This window comes from Drosophila elegans, unplaced genomic scaffold, assembly GCF_018152505.1.
Source record: "Drosophila elegans isolate 14027-0461.03 unplaced genomic scaffold, ASM1815250v1 contig_183, whole genome shotgun sequence".
In the NCBI taxonomy this organism is placed as follows: domain Eukaryota; kingdom Metazoa; phylum Arthropoda; class Insecta; order Diptera; family Drosophilidae; genus Drosophila; species Drosophila elegans.
Genome location: NW_024545550.1, coordinates 10286967 through 10307609, shown reverse-complemented (window position 1 = coordinate 10307609; position 20643 = coordinate 10286967). Strand labels below are relative to the sequence as shown.

At 39.8% G+C, this 20643-nt stretch overlaps 1 protein-coding gene across 4 annotated transcripts; it reads right to left on the bottom strand.

The window, feature by feature from the left end:
• Window positions 1–671: 671 nt before the first annotated feature.
• LOC108144476 (caskin-2) lies at window positions 672–19895 on the bottom strand. 4 transcript variants are annotated; one of them, XM_017269389.2, is made up of 6 exons: window positions 19287–19895; window positions 10069–11095; window positions 4805–5038; window positions 3959–4198; window positions 3129–3605; window positions 672–2491 (listed from the first exon to the last, which is right to left on the bottom strand). In XM_017269389.2, exons 2-6 carry the CDS (start codon window positions 11044–11046, stop codon window positions 1598–1600), a joined length of 2823 nt encoding a protein of 940 aa, XP_017124878.1. In that variant the 5' UTR covers window positions 11047–11095; window positions 19287–19895; the 3' UTR covers window positions 672–1597. The 4 variants fall into 4 exon arrangements, with proteins under 4 accessions (XP_017124878.1, XP_017124879.1, XP_017124880.1 ...); XM_017269390.2 differs by having other exon boundaries at window positions 19530–19895; XM_017269391.2 differs by lacking the exon at window positions 19287–19895 and adding an exon at window positions 17337–17457.
• Window positions 19896–20643: the final 748 nt, after the last annotated feature.

The window sequence follows — 20643 nt, the reverse complement described above, 5'->3', positions numbered from 1 at the left end:
TTAAAAGAAAACGAGGCTTATCGATGACTGTTCGACATAGTGCTCGAATTTTCCATAAGTGTGGCAACTTTCATCATATCTAGTTTGCAACCATTGCGATAGCCGTCCTTCGAACCCTGGGGGAGAACTCTGCTAGAAATTTAGTCGAGACTCATTCGTTACGTATAAAGTGAGTCTTTACTACTTTGTTACGGTGATACGTTAAGCTGTTAATGACTACGTACTGTTAAAATATTAAATATTTATAATGTATTACAATCAAATTTTAAATAGTCCGTTTGGCAGGCGACACATTTTACGTCCCTTCAGTGCTTAATAATTTTTACTATCAACGATGGCAGTGGAGCGCATTCCTTTTAAGTTTCAACCTTAGGAAAGTAACTTAATAATAATAACTTCGCCGACCCCTTCTTTGACAACAAACAAAATTTTAAAAATCCCCAACATTTTACTATGAAATTTTACTTTATTTGTTATTGGTTTTCTTCATTTTTGTTTTGCCCTTTATGTGCTTTACATGTTTGTGATTTGATTTGTATTTAATTCTTTTATGTTTCCTTATATGCGTTTATAAATCGAATACTCCAATTTCCACTAATGATATGCGCACCAAACAAATTTTTAACTGAGCGCAATTAACAGGAAACTAAAAATGCTCTCAAAATCAAAACTTCTTACTAAAAGATTTTTATTTATGTAAATTATAAAGAAGAAGGCAATTCGAATGTATACCACGGAATTCTATACGTTATTCAGCATCAATGCCCGTTTAAACATAATTTATAAAGATGGATTCGATCTCCTCATTCTATTCTTGCTTGCTTAATATAACGCTAATATAATATTTATATTTTATATAATGCATCTTTTTACTTTGTATGGAATAACACTTAATTATACATTCATTTCATATAGTTTGATTTCAGTTGTAATCATAACAAACAGAAAAATGTCTGTGCAGGCTGATTTCAAAAAATGCGTAAAGAGAAATAAAGGAAAAACTATAGATAAATGCAATTTGAAATTGTCTGAAGAGGATCTCTAAATAGTAGTTCTTTCTGATTTGAAATGTGTGTGTTTAAGAGTGTGCCGTGTGGTTCCTTTCTTGCTTCTCTCTGTCGTATAGTATCAAACCACTAAATACTTGTCCATATAAATGATTTTGTTTAAATATTTATTTATATATAGAATTATATATATTTTATGCTATATAATAACTATGCAATTTCTGCATCTATGCATGTTGCGCTTCCTTTACCATTCATCGTTTACTTGGATATTTTCATTTTGAATTGTTAACACTCATATTTTTTTGGGAATGGGACGAGAGAGTTTAGGAAAAGTACAAAAGTATACATGGTTTGTCGAAAGCTTTTCAGTTTTAGTTTACTTTTTTTTCCTACACAATGTGTATATCAAAATGATAAGAACACAACTAAACAAGAATGTTTCTTCCTATGCAATTGAAATAAAAAATACAAAAACAAGTTGAACTTAAACTAAGTTGAAGTTGAAGTACATCAAAAATTACAAGATACACCACACACGATCTACCGGAAAATTCAGCTACACTACGATTTGTTGTCTGATTGGAGATTTATTCACTGTCTATGTTGAGGCCCACACGCTTCTCCTCCTCCAGCATGGCGTCCAGTTCGTCCGTGAGATTGGCCAGCATATTGCCAATGTCGTTTAGCACGTTCACCGAAACTTTCGGCGGCACGCCGCTGCTGCTGTTATGCGCCACTGCTGGAACGGCCAACTCCGGCGAACTTATGGCCTCAACCGCTGATCCTCCGGCATTGGACATGTCCAATGTGGGCGAGCGCAGGTGCAGGGCACTTCCACCGCTGGCCGTGCTGCCCATGCTTTCGCTTCGCGCCAAAGTGGCATCGTGCAGCGAACTGGAAGATTTCAGCGAGTGGAACGAGTGCGCTATGTTCGCAATGGTGTTCGTGGAGGAGGAGCTGGAGCTCGAGCTGGAGGAGTGCAGGTGAACGGGATGACCACCGCCGCCGCCGCCGCCGACGCCGCCGGAAACATTGTTTGTGCCCGCTCCGCTGCCCTGCAACTCCTGGCGGTTGAGCAGCCGCTGCTTGATCGTCCCGGTGTTCTCGTTGGCAAACGGTATCGTGTCTATGGAATCGATGCTGGAAGTCGACTTATTGTCGTGGTATTTCTCGCAGTGTATCTCCGCCGTGGTCTGCTGAATGGTGGCATAGTTGGCGTAGATGGGCTGCTGGCCACTCCCCGCTCCCGCCGCCTGCTGCTGCTGCTGCTGCTGCCAGTGCTGCGCCGTGTGGCCATAGAACATGTGCTGCGCCTGCTGCTGCTGTTGCTGCTGTTGGGTTGCCTGCTGATGCACTTGAGCCACCGATCCCGGCGGAACTCCCTCGCCGCTCAGCGTCCGGGAGTTGCGTATGCTGCAGTGGCGTCTAGGTGGCTCTGGAGCTATCTTCTTGCCGGTCAAGGGACTGCCGCTTATATAGTTCTGCAAAAATAGGTACCATTAGTCATTGCAGTCATTGAAAGGGTGTTAAAAGTTATTGGCCACGATTGCTATTTACACATTTTTAGTCCAGTCTGTATAGTTTTCTACCTCTTTCTTCTTTAATATATATACAAATGTGTGTTTAAACGCCTACAGTGCTTTACCGATTTCATCAAAAAATGTTAATATTTTCGTTTGCCTAAGATACAGCCATTCGAAAAAGCTTGATTTTATAATATAAAAATTGCTAAAATTAAACAAATCTATTTTGAATCTCAAAATCAGATTAAAATCCTCTGATTTTGAAAAAAATCTTCTGTATTTCATTACAATTTTATATATTTCATTGAATTAAAAATTTAAGCAAGTGAAGTTAGACGTTTGTACCATAATAAAACTAATAGATTTAAATGTAAATAAAATTCAAAAGGACTCTAAAATCAATTAATCATATAAATCACGGAATAGGTATACCCATAATAAGAGTTTGATTGGATATTTTTGATAAGTAATATATAAAACGAATGTTTCTATTATGAAAATTGATCGAAAGAAAAACGACGGATCAGTTTTGGAGCTCTTAAAATCCAACTATGGCAACCGCAAACCAATTTATTATGTAACAAGTTCAACTAACCGCTCCTGCCTCCGCTCCGCTGGCCGCTCCATACTCCGCAGCCGCCGCCGCATTCATGTAGTGGTGGTGCTCCAGCGGGGGCATCGTATTCAGCACCGCCCGCTGCAGGATGCCCCGCTGCTGGCGCGGCAGCGTGCCACCGCCCTCCTGCTCGTAGAGCAGCTCCCGCGTCGCATCGTTGGTGGGTGTGATGTCGCCGTCGTCGTAGGACCGCCGCCATCCAATGCCCGGCGCATTGCTGCCCAGGAGACGGGCGGCGGCGGCCTGCTGCTGCTGGTGGAGCAGCTGCTGATGGTGGTGCTGCTGCTGCTGGAGCGTGGCAGCCGCGGCCATTGCTGCCGCAGCCGCCGCCGTTGTGGGCGGCCCAAAGTGGCCGTAGTCCGTGGTCGTGTAATGGCTGAAGGTCAGATGGCTGCGCGTGCTGTTGTCGTGGATGTCCTCCAGCGATTCCAGGCTCTTGCCGCGCGGCTGGCGCACCTGCAGAAACAAGATGAGAGGTTGGTTAAAATGTGAAGCTTTTTGGATATAACAATGTGCATTTTCTGCCTAGCTTGTAGGTTGATCTTCAAAATGCAAAACTATTTTTAAAAGCGTTTTTTGTACAAGTCATATGTTAAATGCTTTGTCTAACTGATCAATTACTTGCACTTTTAACTGCAAAAAAAAAAATAAAACACAAGCACATAATTAAATAAATTATAAAATTGCTATTAAAGTTGAAATATATGTTGCAGAAGTTCGACCGTAGCTGGCATTTGATGAGACACTCAAAAGTTCAAGGCCAACGGGCGCCCGTTTAGCTTTCTAACTTTCGAGGACCGAGTGCCCACCTTAATGAGCACCACATCGTTGCCCGAGCAACACTCATGATTGCTGCCCGTGCAGTAGTAGGCGTCTCCGTTGGCGAGGCTGCTGTTGAGGCAGCTGCTCCCGGCCGGGGCAGTGGCATTCAACACACTGCTGCTGGTCGCGTAGATTTTCGTGTCGTCCCAGGAGACGCGAGTGGTTGGCACATAGGATGGCGTACTGGGTATGGGCACATTGAATTGCCAGGGCTTCCGCTGGTACTCCTGATTGGTCACCATTCGGATAAGGGAAATCATACAAAACGAGGAAAAACAGAAACACAAATTAAATTAGTACAAAAATAAAACGTAATTCAGGGCATTGTAATAAATGAGATATTAAAACAGGGTAGTTTTAAATTGATACAAACTGAATTTAGAATAGAAATAAAATTATTGGTAATAAGTAGTATTTACCAAAGTAAAAATGTACATTTTATTAATCAATTTATTTTTTTATTATAAAACTTTAAAACAGTAGTTCAATAAATATTTTAAAGGCCTTGAAACAAATATTTTTGTATTAAAAAAAAAAAAACAACTCCCAATTATTTAAGTTATTTCAATAAATATAAATATATTATCTAAATATATAATATAAATATATAATATAAATATATAATATAAATATATAATATAAATATATAATTTAAACCACGGTAAAACCATGAACCATTTAATCGTAGATTTGTTCTACTGTTTGGACTTCAATGTTGCCTGTTGGCGGTTTTAAAGTTGCTTTATAAGTATCCTCTATATTTACTTTGTACATTATAAACAACATGTTGAGTTCTTTTACGAGTATCCTCTATACTTAAAACGTCTTCTCACCTGCTGTTGATAGGCATTGGCGCCGCCTGGGTTCCACTTGCCACTAATGATGTCCTTCACCCGCTTGATGGCCAGCAGGATTTTCTTCTGGTGGCCCAGCTTGACAATGCCAATGTCCTCGAGATCCTCCCAAGTCACTTGGGTTACGTCGCGCACTGTCTTGTAGTTCTGCTCCAGTAACGGCTGAATGTACTCCTCCAGACGCAACAGCTGCAGCCATTCCTCTATGGAGCCCTGGAATGGATGGCGAGGGGAGAATCGAATTGAGACGTCGTCGTCATTATCGTTAGGTTTTATGGCAGCCAGCTAATCGCATTTGATTCATGTCAGAGAACAGGGAACACAGATCAGCCCAGACTACAAATTGTCCATGAACTAGTTCAGACCCCGCTGATAAAGGGGGAATCAGCCAGTTGGATGGATGGATGGATGGATGGGTTTGGTTTGGTTTGGGTTGCTTTACATGCATATGGCTGGGCTGGTGTCTCTCGTGATGAGCCTAACCGTCGCTCGTCGTCGTTCCAGCTCTAATCAGTTGTAATTGATAAGATATGACATAAATCGCGTCAAAGCACAGGCATAAGACAACGAATAAAAGCCAAAACTCGTTGCTGTCGTCATTAAACGGTGGCAGGCTAGGCCGACTACATATAACCATACCCATAGATACACACATGCGATGGAGTCGAAAATAGTTAGCTTCAATGCGTGTAAAGCCACTTTTTGATACTTTATGCTATATGTACACGATGTGTTAATCAGTTTTTTGGAAGCTCTCTGGCTGTCTGCTCGTTCGGCATCTAAATTGCTGTTGATTTCAATTTAATTAAACGTCTTGTCTTTGGCGAAATGTTATGTGATTGCTGAGTGAGACTCCCGATTGGAAAAATTTCATTGAAAGCTTATGATGGGGAAGCGCAACATGGGTAATAAACAAATATTGTGGAATTTTTTTTGGAAAACAAATGTTTTTAGCTTAAATGAATAAAAAAAACCCAAATATATTGGCAGTCAGAAAATATAGGTCTGTTTCAACCCCTAAACCGGAAATTCAATTAATTTACTATCAAATTTCATGTAAAATTAGTGAGTTTTTGTACATTTGGAAAAAAAAAACATTTACAAATACATTTCCAATGTCATATTGACATGTCATAGATAGCGTATATTTCCCCATGGAAAAACCCGTATAATCCCACCCTGCTGTAAAGTAAATATGAACATATTTTACTGCGATCTTGAGCTTCGTTGTTCACTTGTTATTTTAGAGAACTCTCTACTGGGGAATGCCACTTCAAAGGGTATTTTAATGTATGCCTCACAACTCCAAAGTGAATGTCACACCAAAACAATAATAAACCCGCAACTCTATAAGCCCATATGCTAATCGAAATCCTCCATCCTCCGCTACATGGGCGAAGATCTCCAGCAGGCAGGCACGACACATATATTTTACTAAAACTTTAACAAAATATTTATCTAAATAACAATTTTATTTTTGGTGCTTTGTGGCTTCACTTTGAGTTTGCTTCTCCGAAATCCATTAGCAGGTAGCATATGGTATGACACTAAACAGCAGCGGCAGCCATCATTAGAGCAGGCGAAAAAAACAGGTTTTCGAAAAGCAAATCGTTGACCAAAAGACCGAAAACCAAAAAAAAAAAAAAAAAAACAACTGTACGTACTATGTACCAAATAAAAAGAAAAAAAAACAACCAAAGTTGAAGCAAATGCGTCAGGCTGAAAAGCAAAATCCATTTGAGAAGTCTACTAACGGACCCCGAGAAAAATACGAAAAATAAGCCAACATCAGCGCCTTATGACCCTCAAGGTCGTTCGTTGATTGCGGGGCTCGAAACGGAGATTGGCGACCGTTTAATAACCTTTTCCTTCCCGCGCTCGCTTTTAAGGTATTTCGCTTTATTTCCTTTTTCGCCGCGATAAAGATGTGTGCGAAAAAGAAAGCGCAGCGACTGTAGAATGTTGGCTAATGAGCGAACGAGCTCTGTTTTCTTCCCCAAGTCTCTCGTTATGGGTGATGTAAGTATTGAGATACACGGGGAAAAATAAGATATTTAAAGACCAAAATATAATATCTACAACTAATGGTTTGGATAAACCCAATAGAACCACAAAGCCAAAGGCAAATCACTGCATACTTTCTGAAAATCGGAATCGTCGAATATTAAAGAAACCCAACTTAAAAAGTCAGCCATAACATGCCGTTGTTTTTGGTTCAATTAATATAAGATTTGGTATACTAATAGGAACGGGAAATACTAAGGTTTTGTTTTCAGGTCAGAATTTTATATAGATCAAAAATGGAATAGTATTTCGAATAGCAGTCTAATTTTTGTTGTTTGTAAAGGATGTTGAATTATCAAAAGGAACAAATAAATTAAGAAAACTGTTTTTAGGCATTTTAAATTTTTTTTATTAAGCCTAAAGAGGCAAATATATTTTAAATGTTTCTTGTTTTCATGTATGTTAAAAAAAATTAAATAGAAAAAGATCCAAAAAATTCGAAAAGTAAGTGCTCTCTTTCTGGGGAAGTTTATGAATAAAAGATAAAATCAAGTAAACAATATGAACATATCTCACAGTGTTTAAGTACCAACTAACCGCACCCCGAAAGACAAAGAGTGTCTCCGTTCGAGATCAACAAATAAGGAATATCGAGTGGAGCGATAAAGAACAACAATAATAATACTGGTAACTCGACCACAAAACTTGGCAAACTTGCGAAAACAGTCACGGCGCGTTATATAAACACACCAATGTTATGGCGCATTTTTCAACTGAAATATGAAACCGTCTGTAGAGCGAAAAAACGGCGAAGAAAAACAAAAGCTGAGGTCATTCTGATTTGAAAAAATTGCAGGCAACGAGCATGGCAAATCGCTCGAAAAAGATTCGAAACGGTGCGATAATGAAACACTAACATGGAGGTTATTAGATGGAGAAAAACTAGCAATTAACCGAAATCGAGCGGAATGTGGCACAAGTTTCAGTCCGTTGAATGATCGATAAAAGCGATAAATGATATTTTTCTGTATTCGCTGCGCTGGCAGGTGGGTTGCAATATAGCCAAGTGGGCGGGGAATGCAGTTGTACACCCATATACCTATAAGATACATATGTATGTATATAAGCTAGCAAGCCGACGAAATGAATCAGTCGAAGCTGCAGTTGAAGTTGAAGTTGAAGATTACGGCCGATGGGTGTTAATCGGCTACGGAATGCAGCACTGTGTGAATGTGGAACCCATGCCGCAGATGTGTGGATGCTATGGCCAAACAATTAATATTAATTTATGGAGGCATTTTTGGAGCATTTTTTAAAGGCACAACACAACATTGACTTGAATTCGTTGCAAACTATAGCTTAAAATGCGGAATAATTATGTTGGTCAAGTTTTAAACTTTGAACCTATGAAACTTTTCGGTGATATGTATCACTTCTTATTTGGTATGCATTTCCATATGCACATCGTGTTGATTTTATTCGGGGTTAGTCATTCGACTTGAAAGCGTTGTTTAGGGCCAAACGTGAAATGCATATTGATAAGACCTCAGGTGGTTGCATTTTGTAAGTCACGTACCTTTTGTACGAATTTTAGTGTACTTAAATGGGAAAGGTAAGTTTGCTGAATAATTAAAATGCCCGATTTTGTATGCGGAAGTTTAAGGGGTGACCATACAAAGAGTGTAAGAAAATATTAACAACTTGGATAAGTTTCGGGGCGGATGCTAAAATTGTATAATTATAAACATGATCTAAACCCAATTAAACAACGGAAGTAATGCAAATTCAATGCGAATTTTATCTGATTCAATATTTTTTGGACTCAACAGTTTGTTCACCCCCGACAAATCCATTCAAATTCATTATTTCTTTGGCTGAAACTCGACTTTGAATGGAATTTCACTGAATGCGCATTGTTGGCCATCATCTTAGGCATTCAGCTGGAACCTTGATCTGTCGGATCGATTGGCTAATGATCAGCTTCGATCCGGAGAGCAATTATCCGCCATGGAGCAGGTTGCTGCTGCTATTTCAAGTTCAACTTCATGTCACCACAGATATCCACACGAATGGACTTTTAATTTTTATATTTATTCACTTGGTCGTGTTTTTAATGAATTGTTGATGGGAATTAATGTGCGCATATTAAATAAAATTCTTTCATTAACAATAACCTAAAAAAAAAATCGCTGACGGTGCTGTTTCAAGTCCTCCTCTTCTCTTTTGATTGTGGGAAACAAGTTTATATCTTCTGCTCTTTCTCTTTTTTTTTTTTTTTTGCAAATGCTTATTTAATGAAATATAAAAGATAAGCCGGTAACTAAACATGCAAACAGTATAAAAAGGCGACAAGAGAGAGAGGGAGAAAAAGGGTGTTGCCGGCAACAATTAATGCCAATATGGCAATTTGCCAAGCTCGCAGCTGTATGTGTGAGGCTCTATCTGTGTTAACAATGACTAAGTAAGCTGCTCTACGTGACTGCAGGCCAACATTCACGGTAGTTGATCGCTAGCCTAGGTAATAGTTTGCTTTTTAATCTTTATGATATTTAAACTTCATCGTTTACGAGCCATTTCCTTTCAAATTGATTGAAGAAATACTTTTTCTTTTATTTCTACTCACTTTAAGCGTTCAATAAAACACAAAGTATAGATTTATGGATTGTAAAGGTGAAAATTAAGTTTTATGTTTCATTATGTTTAACTAGCCATTTATTTAAACGAATAATTTCTGTTAATAATGTTTTTCCTTTATATAATTCCAAACCCCGTTACTTTATACATTTTGTTTAGTATCCAATTGATAAATCCCAATTTAAACTTAATAAATTAAATTTCTTTAAAATCATTTATACTTTAAAATCTTTGCTAGTTTCCCGCCTAAAAGTATCTACTGTACTCTTTGGTGCATCACGAGTTGAACTGGTTCTGTGCTGATTAGATAGGCAAATATTTACGAGCGTGCCAACAAATAGAGATATTTCTCCGGAACTTTAGTCTTTGTTGCATATAGATAAAGTGGTTTCTATTTCCAGAGAATTCTTGAAAAGGTTAACAAAAATAAGTAAGAAAAACCTAATTTAATTAAGGAGAATCTATTTTAATTTAGGTGAATCTAATTTCCTTATTTCAAATAATTCTCTGTACTCTTATCCAACTTATTTTTGGTGATTTTATAAATATCTTTATCTTAGTTATTTATAAATTAACTACAAATTATGTTAGAGACTTTCACTTACCGGCACAAAATGCGGCAAATTGTCGAGCACCTGCAGCTTGTCGATCCGCTGCTTGATTCGCTCCCGATGATGCGGATTCTTGATGCCAATGGCGGTGAGATCCTCCGGCGTCATGCGCGCAATGGTGGGCAGATCGTAGCCCGCGGCGATGAACAGCTGGGCGTACTCCTCGTGCTTCATCTCCAGCAGCCAGTCAATGATGAGCTCATCGTTCCGCTGCCGATCGACGCTGCCAATGGAGCAGGAGCTCACGGAACTGCAGCGAGGCGAGGAGAGCGGAGCCCGAATCGAAGCGCCCGACGAGGAAACACCTGTTAGGTAGGAGGAGGCTCGTCCCGAATCCAAGCTGGCGGTGCTGTGCCGCGATCCCGAGCCGGCAGATCCCGAGGAGGAGCCTGGGGAATCGCGACCAGGCGACTGGGTAAGATCGATGCCCTGATCCTCCTGCAGAGCCAGCTGCTGGTGGTAGTAGACCGCCGCCTTGTGGGTCAGCGGCTCGCGTAGAGTGGCACAGAAAACGGGCGGTGGCGGAACCATGGCAACTCCAGATTTTCCCGCTCCCGGAGGGGGTGCTCCTACCGCCGGTGCTCCCACACTTGCTCCTCCTCCGCCGCCGGGTGAAGGGGCTACCGCGGCTACCACCTCATCCTTGAGCCGCAGGGCCACGCTCGTCTCCCGGGGCAAATTGAAGCCACCCTCCTCCAGCGAGGGCGACGAAACAATGCTGCTGCCGCTCATGCTGATCCCATCGTCCGCCTGGTGGTTCTGGTGATGGCGCAGCGGTCCACTCAACCGGTAGAGCGGTATCAGCGGCTGGTGGTGCGGATGATGATGATGGTGGTGCTGGTGCTGCTGGTGGAGTTGCAGTTGCGGCTGTTGATAATGATGCGAGTCCTGCGGCGAATCTCCAGGTATTGTGGGCGGTTGCACCTTCTTAGCCTGTGCGGTGGATGCATGCGGCTTCAGCGAACGATGCATGATTATTATGCGCCACTACTGGCCGCCGGGGCCGTATCTTCGCCGACTCCTGTTTGGAAAAACACACACAAAAATAGAGATGGGAAAATCAGTACTGCTGTTAGCAAATGTGCCCGCCAGATGTGTGTGCCAGAAAACAAGAAATCTGCATAATTGGTCATAGACAGTTTTGATGTTCTTCTCTAAAAATAGGGCTCCCAATGCTGTTTACTTCGGCGATGCGGCGGCGAGTCAATAAACTGCGCCACGGGTTCTCACTCCAGTTCACCTCCAGCCACCTCCTGTTTTCAGGCCCCATTTATCTACTCGACTACATCGTATTACACTTTTCATTCACAACAAAATTTTTCATTTCAAAAAGAAGCTGACAAGAGAAGTACCCTTTGTTTTATTATAAAAAAGTTGGACAAATAAATTAATTTAATTTAATTAATTTAAATTTAAACTTCTTTGTAAGCTACCATTTGTAAACTTTAACCTTAAAACTTTAAAGATACTGAAGTCTTTCACATTACACAGAAGAAATAAAGCTACAAACTTCAGTCTGGAACCTAAATAGTTCTATAAAAATTTTTAAGATGTTTGAATTGAAACCCCTAAAGATTTAAAAAAAATATACATTTGCCAATTCTTAGAGAAGTTTTTATGGGTCGGGGAAAGTTTCAGAAAAATGTACAGTTCCTATAGTTCGATAACTATTAAATACTGTCAATTATCAATTAAGTTTTCCCTTATTTTAATATACCCGACGACTCCCCCAAACCACCTGCCTTATACGCCCTTGATGCCCCCAAAACAAACACCCATAGGCAAGTTCTAAGCAGCTGACAGGGACGGCATGAGGGGCAAGAGAGCGGGACAGGGCGCGAGACCATGTGAAAGGGCGAGGACTATGGCTTTGGGGCTGCGGCACGAGCTGTGTCAAAGTTCGTTGACTGCATTTTGTGGTTCGGGAGGGCAGCAGGTACTGGGACTGCTGCTGTCTAGTCGGCCGCGTCATAATACACTCGAAAAATGCACGGGCAGGCTTTGGACGGGCGAAATCTGGCGAAAAGTCACGAACGGAGCCCTCAACATGTCATTAGCAGCAGCAGCAGGGCGCAATAATAAAGCCGCCCGATTTACGGGGAAACAATAAAACAAACCAAAGCTGCAGCAGCAGCAGCAATTTCCTGGCAATTCGCTTACAAAGTAAATGCGCCGGGGAACTACATAGGTACTACAAAGAAACAAGTGATTTGGGATTCAAAAGGCTGCATTTTCCGGCTGCCTATCGATAACAGTGGGCCACAGGCCACCACCTGTTCGATTGGAAACTCGTTGCACGGCCGGCGAGTGAAAATCCAAAATCCAAAGCGCCAGGTGTCATAATCCCCCACAAATTGTGTGTGTGTGGGTTGCGGAAAATGCAGGAAAAACGTAGCAAAAGCTGGAAAAAAAACGCATAACGGTGGCAGTAGTAAATCTCATTTACAAGCTGCCTTTTTAATGAATTTTTATGTATGCGACGTGCCGGAAAAAAAGGAAAAACTGCAACCGTTGCGAAAACCCCCCCAACAGAGAGAGAGAAAGAGAAATTTCTCTCCCAAAGAGAGACAGAGGGAGAGAAGATGAAGAGAGCGAATTTGGAGTTTTCGCGTAGTAGGGTAGTATATCAACTGCAGCAGCAGCAAATGTGGGTTGCGGTTTCTCGGTATTGTGTGTTGTTTTGCCGCCCACACGAGCTGCACCCACCCACCCAACCACCCCCCCACAACCCGTAAAACCCCCTTTATATACCGAAAACCATCCACCCACCAGATGTTGTTGAACCGTTTCATGCGGCCGGCATTGCATTTTTTTCATTTTTAAATTTTTGTCTTTTTTCCCCCTGTTTTTGTTATCCCATTTTTATGAGCTACCATTGTTGTTAGGAGCAGTAAGTTTAATTGCAAACATGAAACAGGCACACCCCGCACTCCTTTTTAACGGGGATAGTGGTTCTGGGGTAGTGCCATAAAATACAGAGAAAAATATCAGAAATCTTAAACAATCTGTTTAATTCAAATTCCTCAGTTTGTTTTCAAAAAGCCATAATAAGTAAACATTTCATTACCCATAGTAAATAGTTTAATTATAAACTACAACTGTAAGAAACTGAACATTTATAAATCAAATTGATGATAATGTATTCAAAAACAAAATTATTGATTTGTTCTTTTTTTAATTTTTTTTTGACTTAGTAGTAGCTGTAGAATCAGAGTTATCAAACCTTAAAAGTAACCATACTTAATTAAACAGCAATTTCTTTCTGTGCATAGCCTGTGTTGTGGGTGGTGAGTAATCGTAATGAGCATAACACTTGCCCTATCTTTCATTCACAGCGAATGCCACAGCTCCGGCTTTAAAGTGTGGATATAAAATCGAAATCAATTTGGAATCTATTGAAGGGGTCGGGTCTCCCTTGGCGAGTGTTCACTGTGTGCAGCATAAAAACTGATTGGAAATGCAATTGGAGGCTTGGGACCTTTTGGGTGTTGGCAAATACATAAATACAAAGGGAAATAGTCGGCGGACGGGGGAGGGGATTGTGGTGGGTGGTTTGGGCGGCCAACAGGCTGAAAGATTTATTGATTGTCACACACAAACTCATACACATAAACATACACATACATGTATTGATAGATGAACAATGAAGCGGAGTTGTGGTTTTGAAGTTGGCAGCAAAAACGCTGAGCAACTAAAAATAATTATGGTTACACCAGTGCTCTCAACACAGATACAAAGATACAAAGAGAGGGCGGAAGGGAAATCAGATACAAAATGACCGCAATCTTCATACTCTTCTTTGATGACGGGTTATGTTCAAAATTACATAAAATTCGTAATTTTTTTTTTGTTTAATATTGAACAATATTTATTTCCAACTTAAAGGGAAACTTGTTATAAGACACAAGACTTAAAGGAGGTTTATTACTATTCTTTATTTAAATAATCTGTAATTGTTTTAAGTTAATGAAATACAATCCCCATGAACATCGCTTTTTGACGGATACATACCTACAATGCAACCTAAAAACTATTAATGAAAAGCGTATTTAATCTTCGCTAGATTCGCTCCATTTAGTGGCTCGTTTACTTCTCTTTCATATCGTTTTTGTCGCTGTCGAGAGCCGTTAAAGTTTACTGGCATGAGTAATCAGCCAAATGGAGCGCAATAAAATGGCAAACGGTAACACGGCCAATCTATCACCAGAACGGCCAGCTCAGTCAGCACAGCGCCACCACCCACTGAATAGCCACCCCCGCAATGGACCTACCAGCTGGCATATATTATGCGATATACATATACCAGAGACAGAGACCCACAGGAGGTTGTTGGCGGCATCAAATGAGGCGCATCTCAATCTCATGTTTATTAACGCTGCTCGCTGCCAGTGAGTGTGTGCTGGTGTCATTAAGCCAGTTAGATAAAGGAAGGTCCCCCATCTGAACAACACCCCCACACTACACAGCTACCCGGACTTCAGTCGGCCAACACTTCATTATTGACAACAAAAGGTTGGTCGGCCGACTCTGCTTCTTATTTATCAGCTGCGGGTGCTTTGCATATGACAAGTTTTTTTTTCACTCGCTTTTCCCTTTTTTTCCTCTACTGCCCCTTTAATTTTGTTGTGTTTTGCCCGAAATGCAATGGACAAAGTTCGGTAGTACATTATTCGTGTTTACCACGCCCCGGTCTCAAGTAGAAAAGGTTTTGTACTTAGTAGAATATTTTGTCAAGCCAAACAAAAAAGAAAGAAAGCTACAAGCACAGGGAGAAAAAATATCACCCAATGAGTAAGGGTATTTGATCAAATCGGCAAATAGTTTTTAGTAATATTGTTTCTCTTTTACAAAATGTTGTTTGATATTTTTAAGTGATATCAAAGATTATAAGAAAACCAATAAAAGCATGGTCAAATTTAGGATTACAAAAAATACAGTTTTGATGCTTTGAAGTTTAAACTATCATCAGCAACAGCACGTTTATAAAGCTTTATAATATTTCTAATGCATCATAAAGATTTAAATGATTTTAGCGCTTATATTTTTTAATTAAAATATGAGGTTACAATATGGATTTCCCCTTAATTTTTTCCGCTGTGCAACAACCACAATAAACGTGGAGCGACATCAACCAACAACCAACAACCGCACAAAAGATGGTGTCGATGATGCTGCTTGCCTGCTGCCTGTTCCGTGATTCCCTGCCGTCTGAAAACTTCACCATCACCATCTCTTTGCCACAAAGCCTGTCGATAGCTCGAGATGTTGATCTTGCAAAGCGCAGAGACAAGCAGCAACCACAACTCCAAACTCTAAACTGCCAGCAACAACAATAAATGGCCAGAGGCAGCCAAAACTTGTTTTGCCTGTAAAAGGGAGTTGTCGCTGTTGTTGTTGCTTATGCATTGTCTCTGCGTTTTGTTTCAGGTTTCAGGCAAACGCCAAGAACAGGCAAAAACAGCGCCATAACAGCTATATGAAGCGAACTGCAATAAGGAGCATTGAGGGAGCTGACTCTGCTACCCTACAAATAAACTGAATTAAAGGACGTTTCCTTTTCAGTTAAAATAAAAACATAGAAAGGCTTGGAAAACCTCTTGCTAACGCTATTTTAAGTCTTGACAAAGGATGAAAGTAACTAATTTTGTTTCAAAAATATCCGTCGAATGTCTTTCCAACTTATAATTTTCGTTGCTCTCGTATTAAAATCAATAGTGTAATTAAGAAGGAAATAAAACATTCGCTGCAATTACTTTTTTTCAATTCATGCCAATTTAACTTCAGAGAGCACACTTTTACGTTGCTTGATTGCTCTAATTAAATGGCATTTTCCATATTACCTTCTGCAATTACCAGCCATTTTCAAAGTTCATCTTCGCTGAAATGGGCCCATGAATAAATGATGGCCTAATGGCAAGCCCCATACCCAAATCAATATCGCCACATGTTCAATGTACAATGGCAATGGCCAAATTAGGCGGACATATCCATTAGGAGTGGAGACGGGGGCCCCAACCCCATTCCGTATATCACGCTCTGAATTCCTCACATAATCCGATCCAATCCGATCCGATATACCTCGTAGTACCCTTTTATGGCCGCTGATTTGGAGGAGCGGAATAAAGCTCGTAGGAGGAAAATGCAGCGCTGAAGATGTGTCAAAAGTGTGGGCGGGCGGGTGGTAAGCAGACAGACGGACGGATAACTTACGTGCAGTTTAACGGTTAATGCAAACGAAGACGACATTGCGTTGCGCATACGACATATAGTGTACAGTACAGGAAAAATAAACACAGACAACAGAGACGGACCAAATACGGCGGACAGGCACGTAGAGAAATATACTCCAAGTCGTACCAAAAGCGGCCATCAATTCCTTCTTTTTGTATTTTTTCTTTTTTTGGTCAAGAAGAAAGGGGCAAACAAGTTGTAAGGCGAGCAATGAGTGCAGACAAAAGCAGTTACAAGACATGAAGAAGAAAGGCAAGGGGGCCTAAGGGGGCGGTGGCAGACAAGTAGGAGGTACACAGAAAAAAAGGGGTCCAATTCAAGCTTGATTAGACATTAACAAATTATAATGTTGCATAGTTATTACTCAACATTAATTTACATTTTAAGGAACAAAAAATACATATTTTTTTAACGGAAATGTATTGGCTACGTAGCTATGCAAATATAAAACGATTTGGCAGACCCTTGGGGTGAACGTAATGAAAAAGTGCACATGAAGCTTAAGCATTAGCAAGTACAGCTTGTTTTTTTTAAGAGCAGAAAAACACATGAAACAAAAACCCACTTTGGGTACAAAATAAGTAATTTAAAAATTCAATGTCTTATCTAAATAATTTGACTCTTTAAGTGTCCCATTAAATGTTTTTTTTTGGAAATATTTTCTTATTGTATCTTTTGTGAGTAAAATAACCACTTTTCTATAAGAAAGTATCTGTATCTGTACAAGAGTACTTGATGTCAAATTAATCATTCAATATTCTTGACCTTTTTTCCTATTAATAGGTCTAGAAGTATCTTTTTTCGGTGTAGCCATGAATAATGGAGGGCAGTGCTCAGCGTTTTACAGCTACATTGAACTTTTTGAGACGTTTTTTTGAGCCACTTGCCTCTTGCCCCGCCCACCGCCTACCAATTTTTTTCGCCGAAAATCGTATGCGGCTTACTACTACGCACACACACACTACGAAGCGTAGTCACACACACATGCGTAGGATTTTGCAGAACAACTGTGCAAAAAATATGTAAATTACCATGGTAAAACGATGAATTTCTGCCAGATTTCTATGAAAACCTTATGATGACACTTGAAATGCACCTTAACTGGGGATTTAACCAAGTTGGCAATTGATTTTTCATATGAAAAATGCTGTGCAAAAATTTCTTTTTACGTTAACACCAACACACACACGCACGCGAGCGTATACCGAGCAGAAAAGTAGCTGTATGTTGAGAATTGGAGAATCGGAGAACCGAGCGACAGGAGCCCGAAAAAAAGAGAAGCACCGACGACCGCAAGCAAAATCGTATTGAAACGCGGCTCCAGCATTCGAGCGTTAAAGCCAGGTCCGTAAAATCCAATTGGAGTCCGGAGTCCTCGAAGTTGCAGGAGAGAGCGAGCGAGAGAGAGAGAGAGAGAGGCTCCAAAAGAGAGCGAGTGCGCAACTTGTTTTTCCCCTATCTCGCAAAGAGAGGGAAAACCATTTCTCATAGCGGCCAATTTGTTGCAATTGAAACAATAACAATTCCACTGGGCAATTTGTTTCGGGCCTGGCAAATTAGTTAGTTAATAAATGAATGAAAAGACGGCGGGGGAAAGACGAAGGAAAAAGAAAAATGAGAAAACAAAGCGTAGCTTCAATAAGCAGGCACAGGCTTTATTCCCTAAAGTGGTTGCCATTGGCAACGATGAAAATGCATTCGGCACAGTGCAACAGGGGTGGTGCAGTTATTTGAATTGGCCATTTTATTAAAAATGACTATTCGGTAAATAATATATCAAAAATGTATTTTAAAATTTTTATAGATAAATATGTACGTATAATACAAAATTTTAACAATTTTAAAAATGTACATACAGCCTTTATTACTTCCTGTTAGATAATAGAGTTGTTATCAAGTTTGCTTATTCTTTAATTTTTAATATTTATATATATTGAAATTGAAAGATATTTATAGATCATTCAACTTGGTTTACTTATTTTAAGAAGATGGAGTCGGCATAATAATTGATAATCTCCTTATCGGCCCACTGTGCGTTGAATGCCACAGAAAAGACAAACAAACCGAGGCACACACACACTAACAAGCCAGCACAACCACTTTTCAAGCCAATAAGAGAAATAGAGAGAGGGAGCCACTTGGGGAGAGACAAGGCTCCAACGAGTTGCGGTAACTTTGTTTGAGAAACGCGCAGCTGCCGCTCTCTCTCTCTCCCTCTTTCTCGCGTAGTAATCTCTCGGTGGAGCTGTTACCTCCCAGTCCTCTCCCCCACCGTTATTCTAACACTTCATTGGAGACAACAACAACGACATAAAGTCATTTGATTCCCACACAAATCTCTGCATATTGAGCGCGGGCCTCTTTTTTTCTCTCTTTCTCTCTCCCTCGATTCATTATGGCAAGTGAGTTATGGTTTTTTGTGGGAGTGTGTGTGGTGCTGCGCTTTCTATTGATTTATATGAGTTTTATGGCGCAATCTGAACCATAAAAACCAAAAAATACCCAGATCTCGGATTCAAATTAATTAAAGTGGAAAATATGCAAAAATGAAGTATAATTATAAGGACAATAAAATAAATAAAAAAAATAGTATTATTGCACCCCGACTATTCACGACCAGAGTTGTCACGTGCCGACAGAAATGACAGACACGTGTTGGTTTATTAATTACATAAGCCTAAACAGCTGCAACTGCAGATTGCTGGGCCCTTTCCACATTTCCTTTTGTTTCCTTTTTTTTAAACGAAACCCAATTTCCTGCAGATGCCGAAGATGCGGCGTTCAGTAAAAGGCGCTGCAAAACAGCTGGCAACCCTCAAAAGTGACAGATGGCGACGCCGACGTCGACGCAGGCAGCGCAGGACGAACGGGCCATCAAAATAAAAACACAAAAATCAGTTGCCGCCGGGCAAAATACAGTAAAAGCACAAAACCTATTTAAATGTTAAGTTAACTAATAAAAACAGGTAGAAACTACTTACTCTACTAATTAAACAGTTATAGACTTTTGGATAACGTCTATTCCCACCTCCTCTACTTTTCTTCTAACAAATCACATAAATCACAAGCGTAACGAAAGCTGGCACAGACAATGTAAACAATGTAAAATGCTCGTAATTGTTGCTTTTGCAGCTTAATGAATTTCACGTATTTTATGGCTTTTTCCACAGAAACAGGAGACAAACAAACGGCATCAAACGCACACACAAACACAGAAAACTCACTGTTTGTTGTTGTCTTTATTTTATGTCTGCGACGCGCGAGTAAAACATAAAAACCAGATTAATTTCGGGCAGACGAAAATGTTGACGGTTTTTTTTCATTGGTTTCTTTTAAGCTGAATTTCTTGCTCATTTGTTGTCGCGACAGCTCTTTATTGTTTGTGTTTGCTAAGCCGCCATTTTCTTTCTTAGTAATTACAAGAGTTTGGCTTTTTAGAACTTTTTAGATATTTACAGCTTTGTGTTTTTTTGAAGCAATTACAATCACTCCGATTTCTTGAAATATTTATAATAATGCAGTATTTCGCTTTTCAAAATTAACGACGAGCGTACGGGTTTCCGCGACAAACGTCCGAACGACGGAAAAACGAAAACAAAATAGAGATGGGAGGACATCGATGACAATATCATCGAAAAAATAGTGGTGGGGCAGCACTGACAATAGCAAAGGTGCCGCCGATATTTTCAAGATATCGGCCTCATCGATGATTGTCATGGAACATCGATGTTTTTTCATCTCTAACAATATATGTACGATGCAAATCGACAGAAATTTCCTGAAATCAAACTTGTGTTTTCCCTGATTTAACATAGAAAATGATAATCAAAATTTTTGTATGGAACCAGTTTTTTTAAAGGCTACATATCGTTTTTCACCTATTTCATGCATGTTCTTGTTGTTACTTCTTTTTCTGCTTGAGCGATTCTAATCAGCGAATAAGCAATAAATAAAAAATTAATTTAATAAAAAATTAAAAACGCAACTTGTTCCGAAATCAACCCATTACTGGTGAAAGAAAATTTGGTTGTTCTAAAAGAATTTTCTAATCATACCAACATGTATTCATATAATTCTATCATGTGTATTCTTTCTATATAATATTTTATAATTCAGCTTATAACTTCTGGAAAATAATTAGTTTTGTTTTGTTGGACAGAAAAATTATACAAAAGATAACAGTTTTAAATTTCAAAAATATCAGTTTTTAACGGCGAAAATGTTTTTCCAGGCCCTGAGATTAGTAAGAACGCATAAACATCAAAATACCACCTAATCTTTACACTAAATTATTAAATTCTCTGGTATTTAAATACCAAACTCAAACAATGTTCGTAA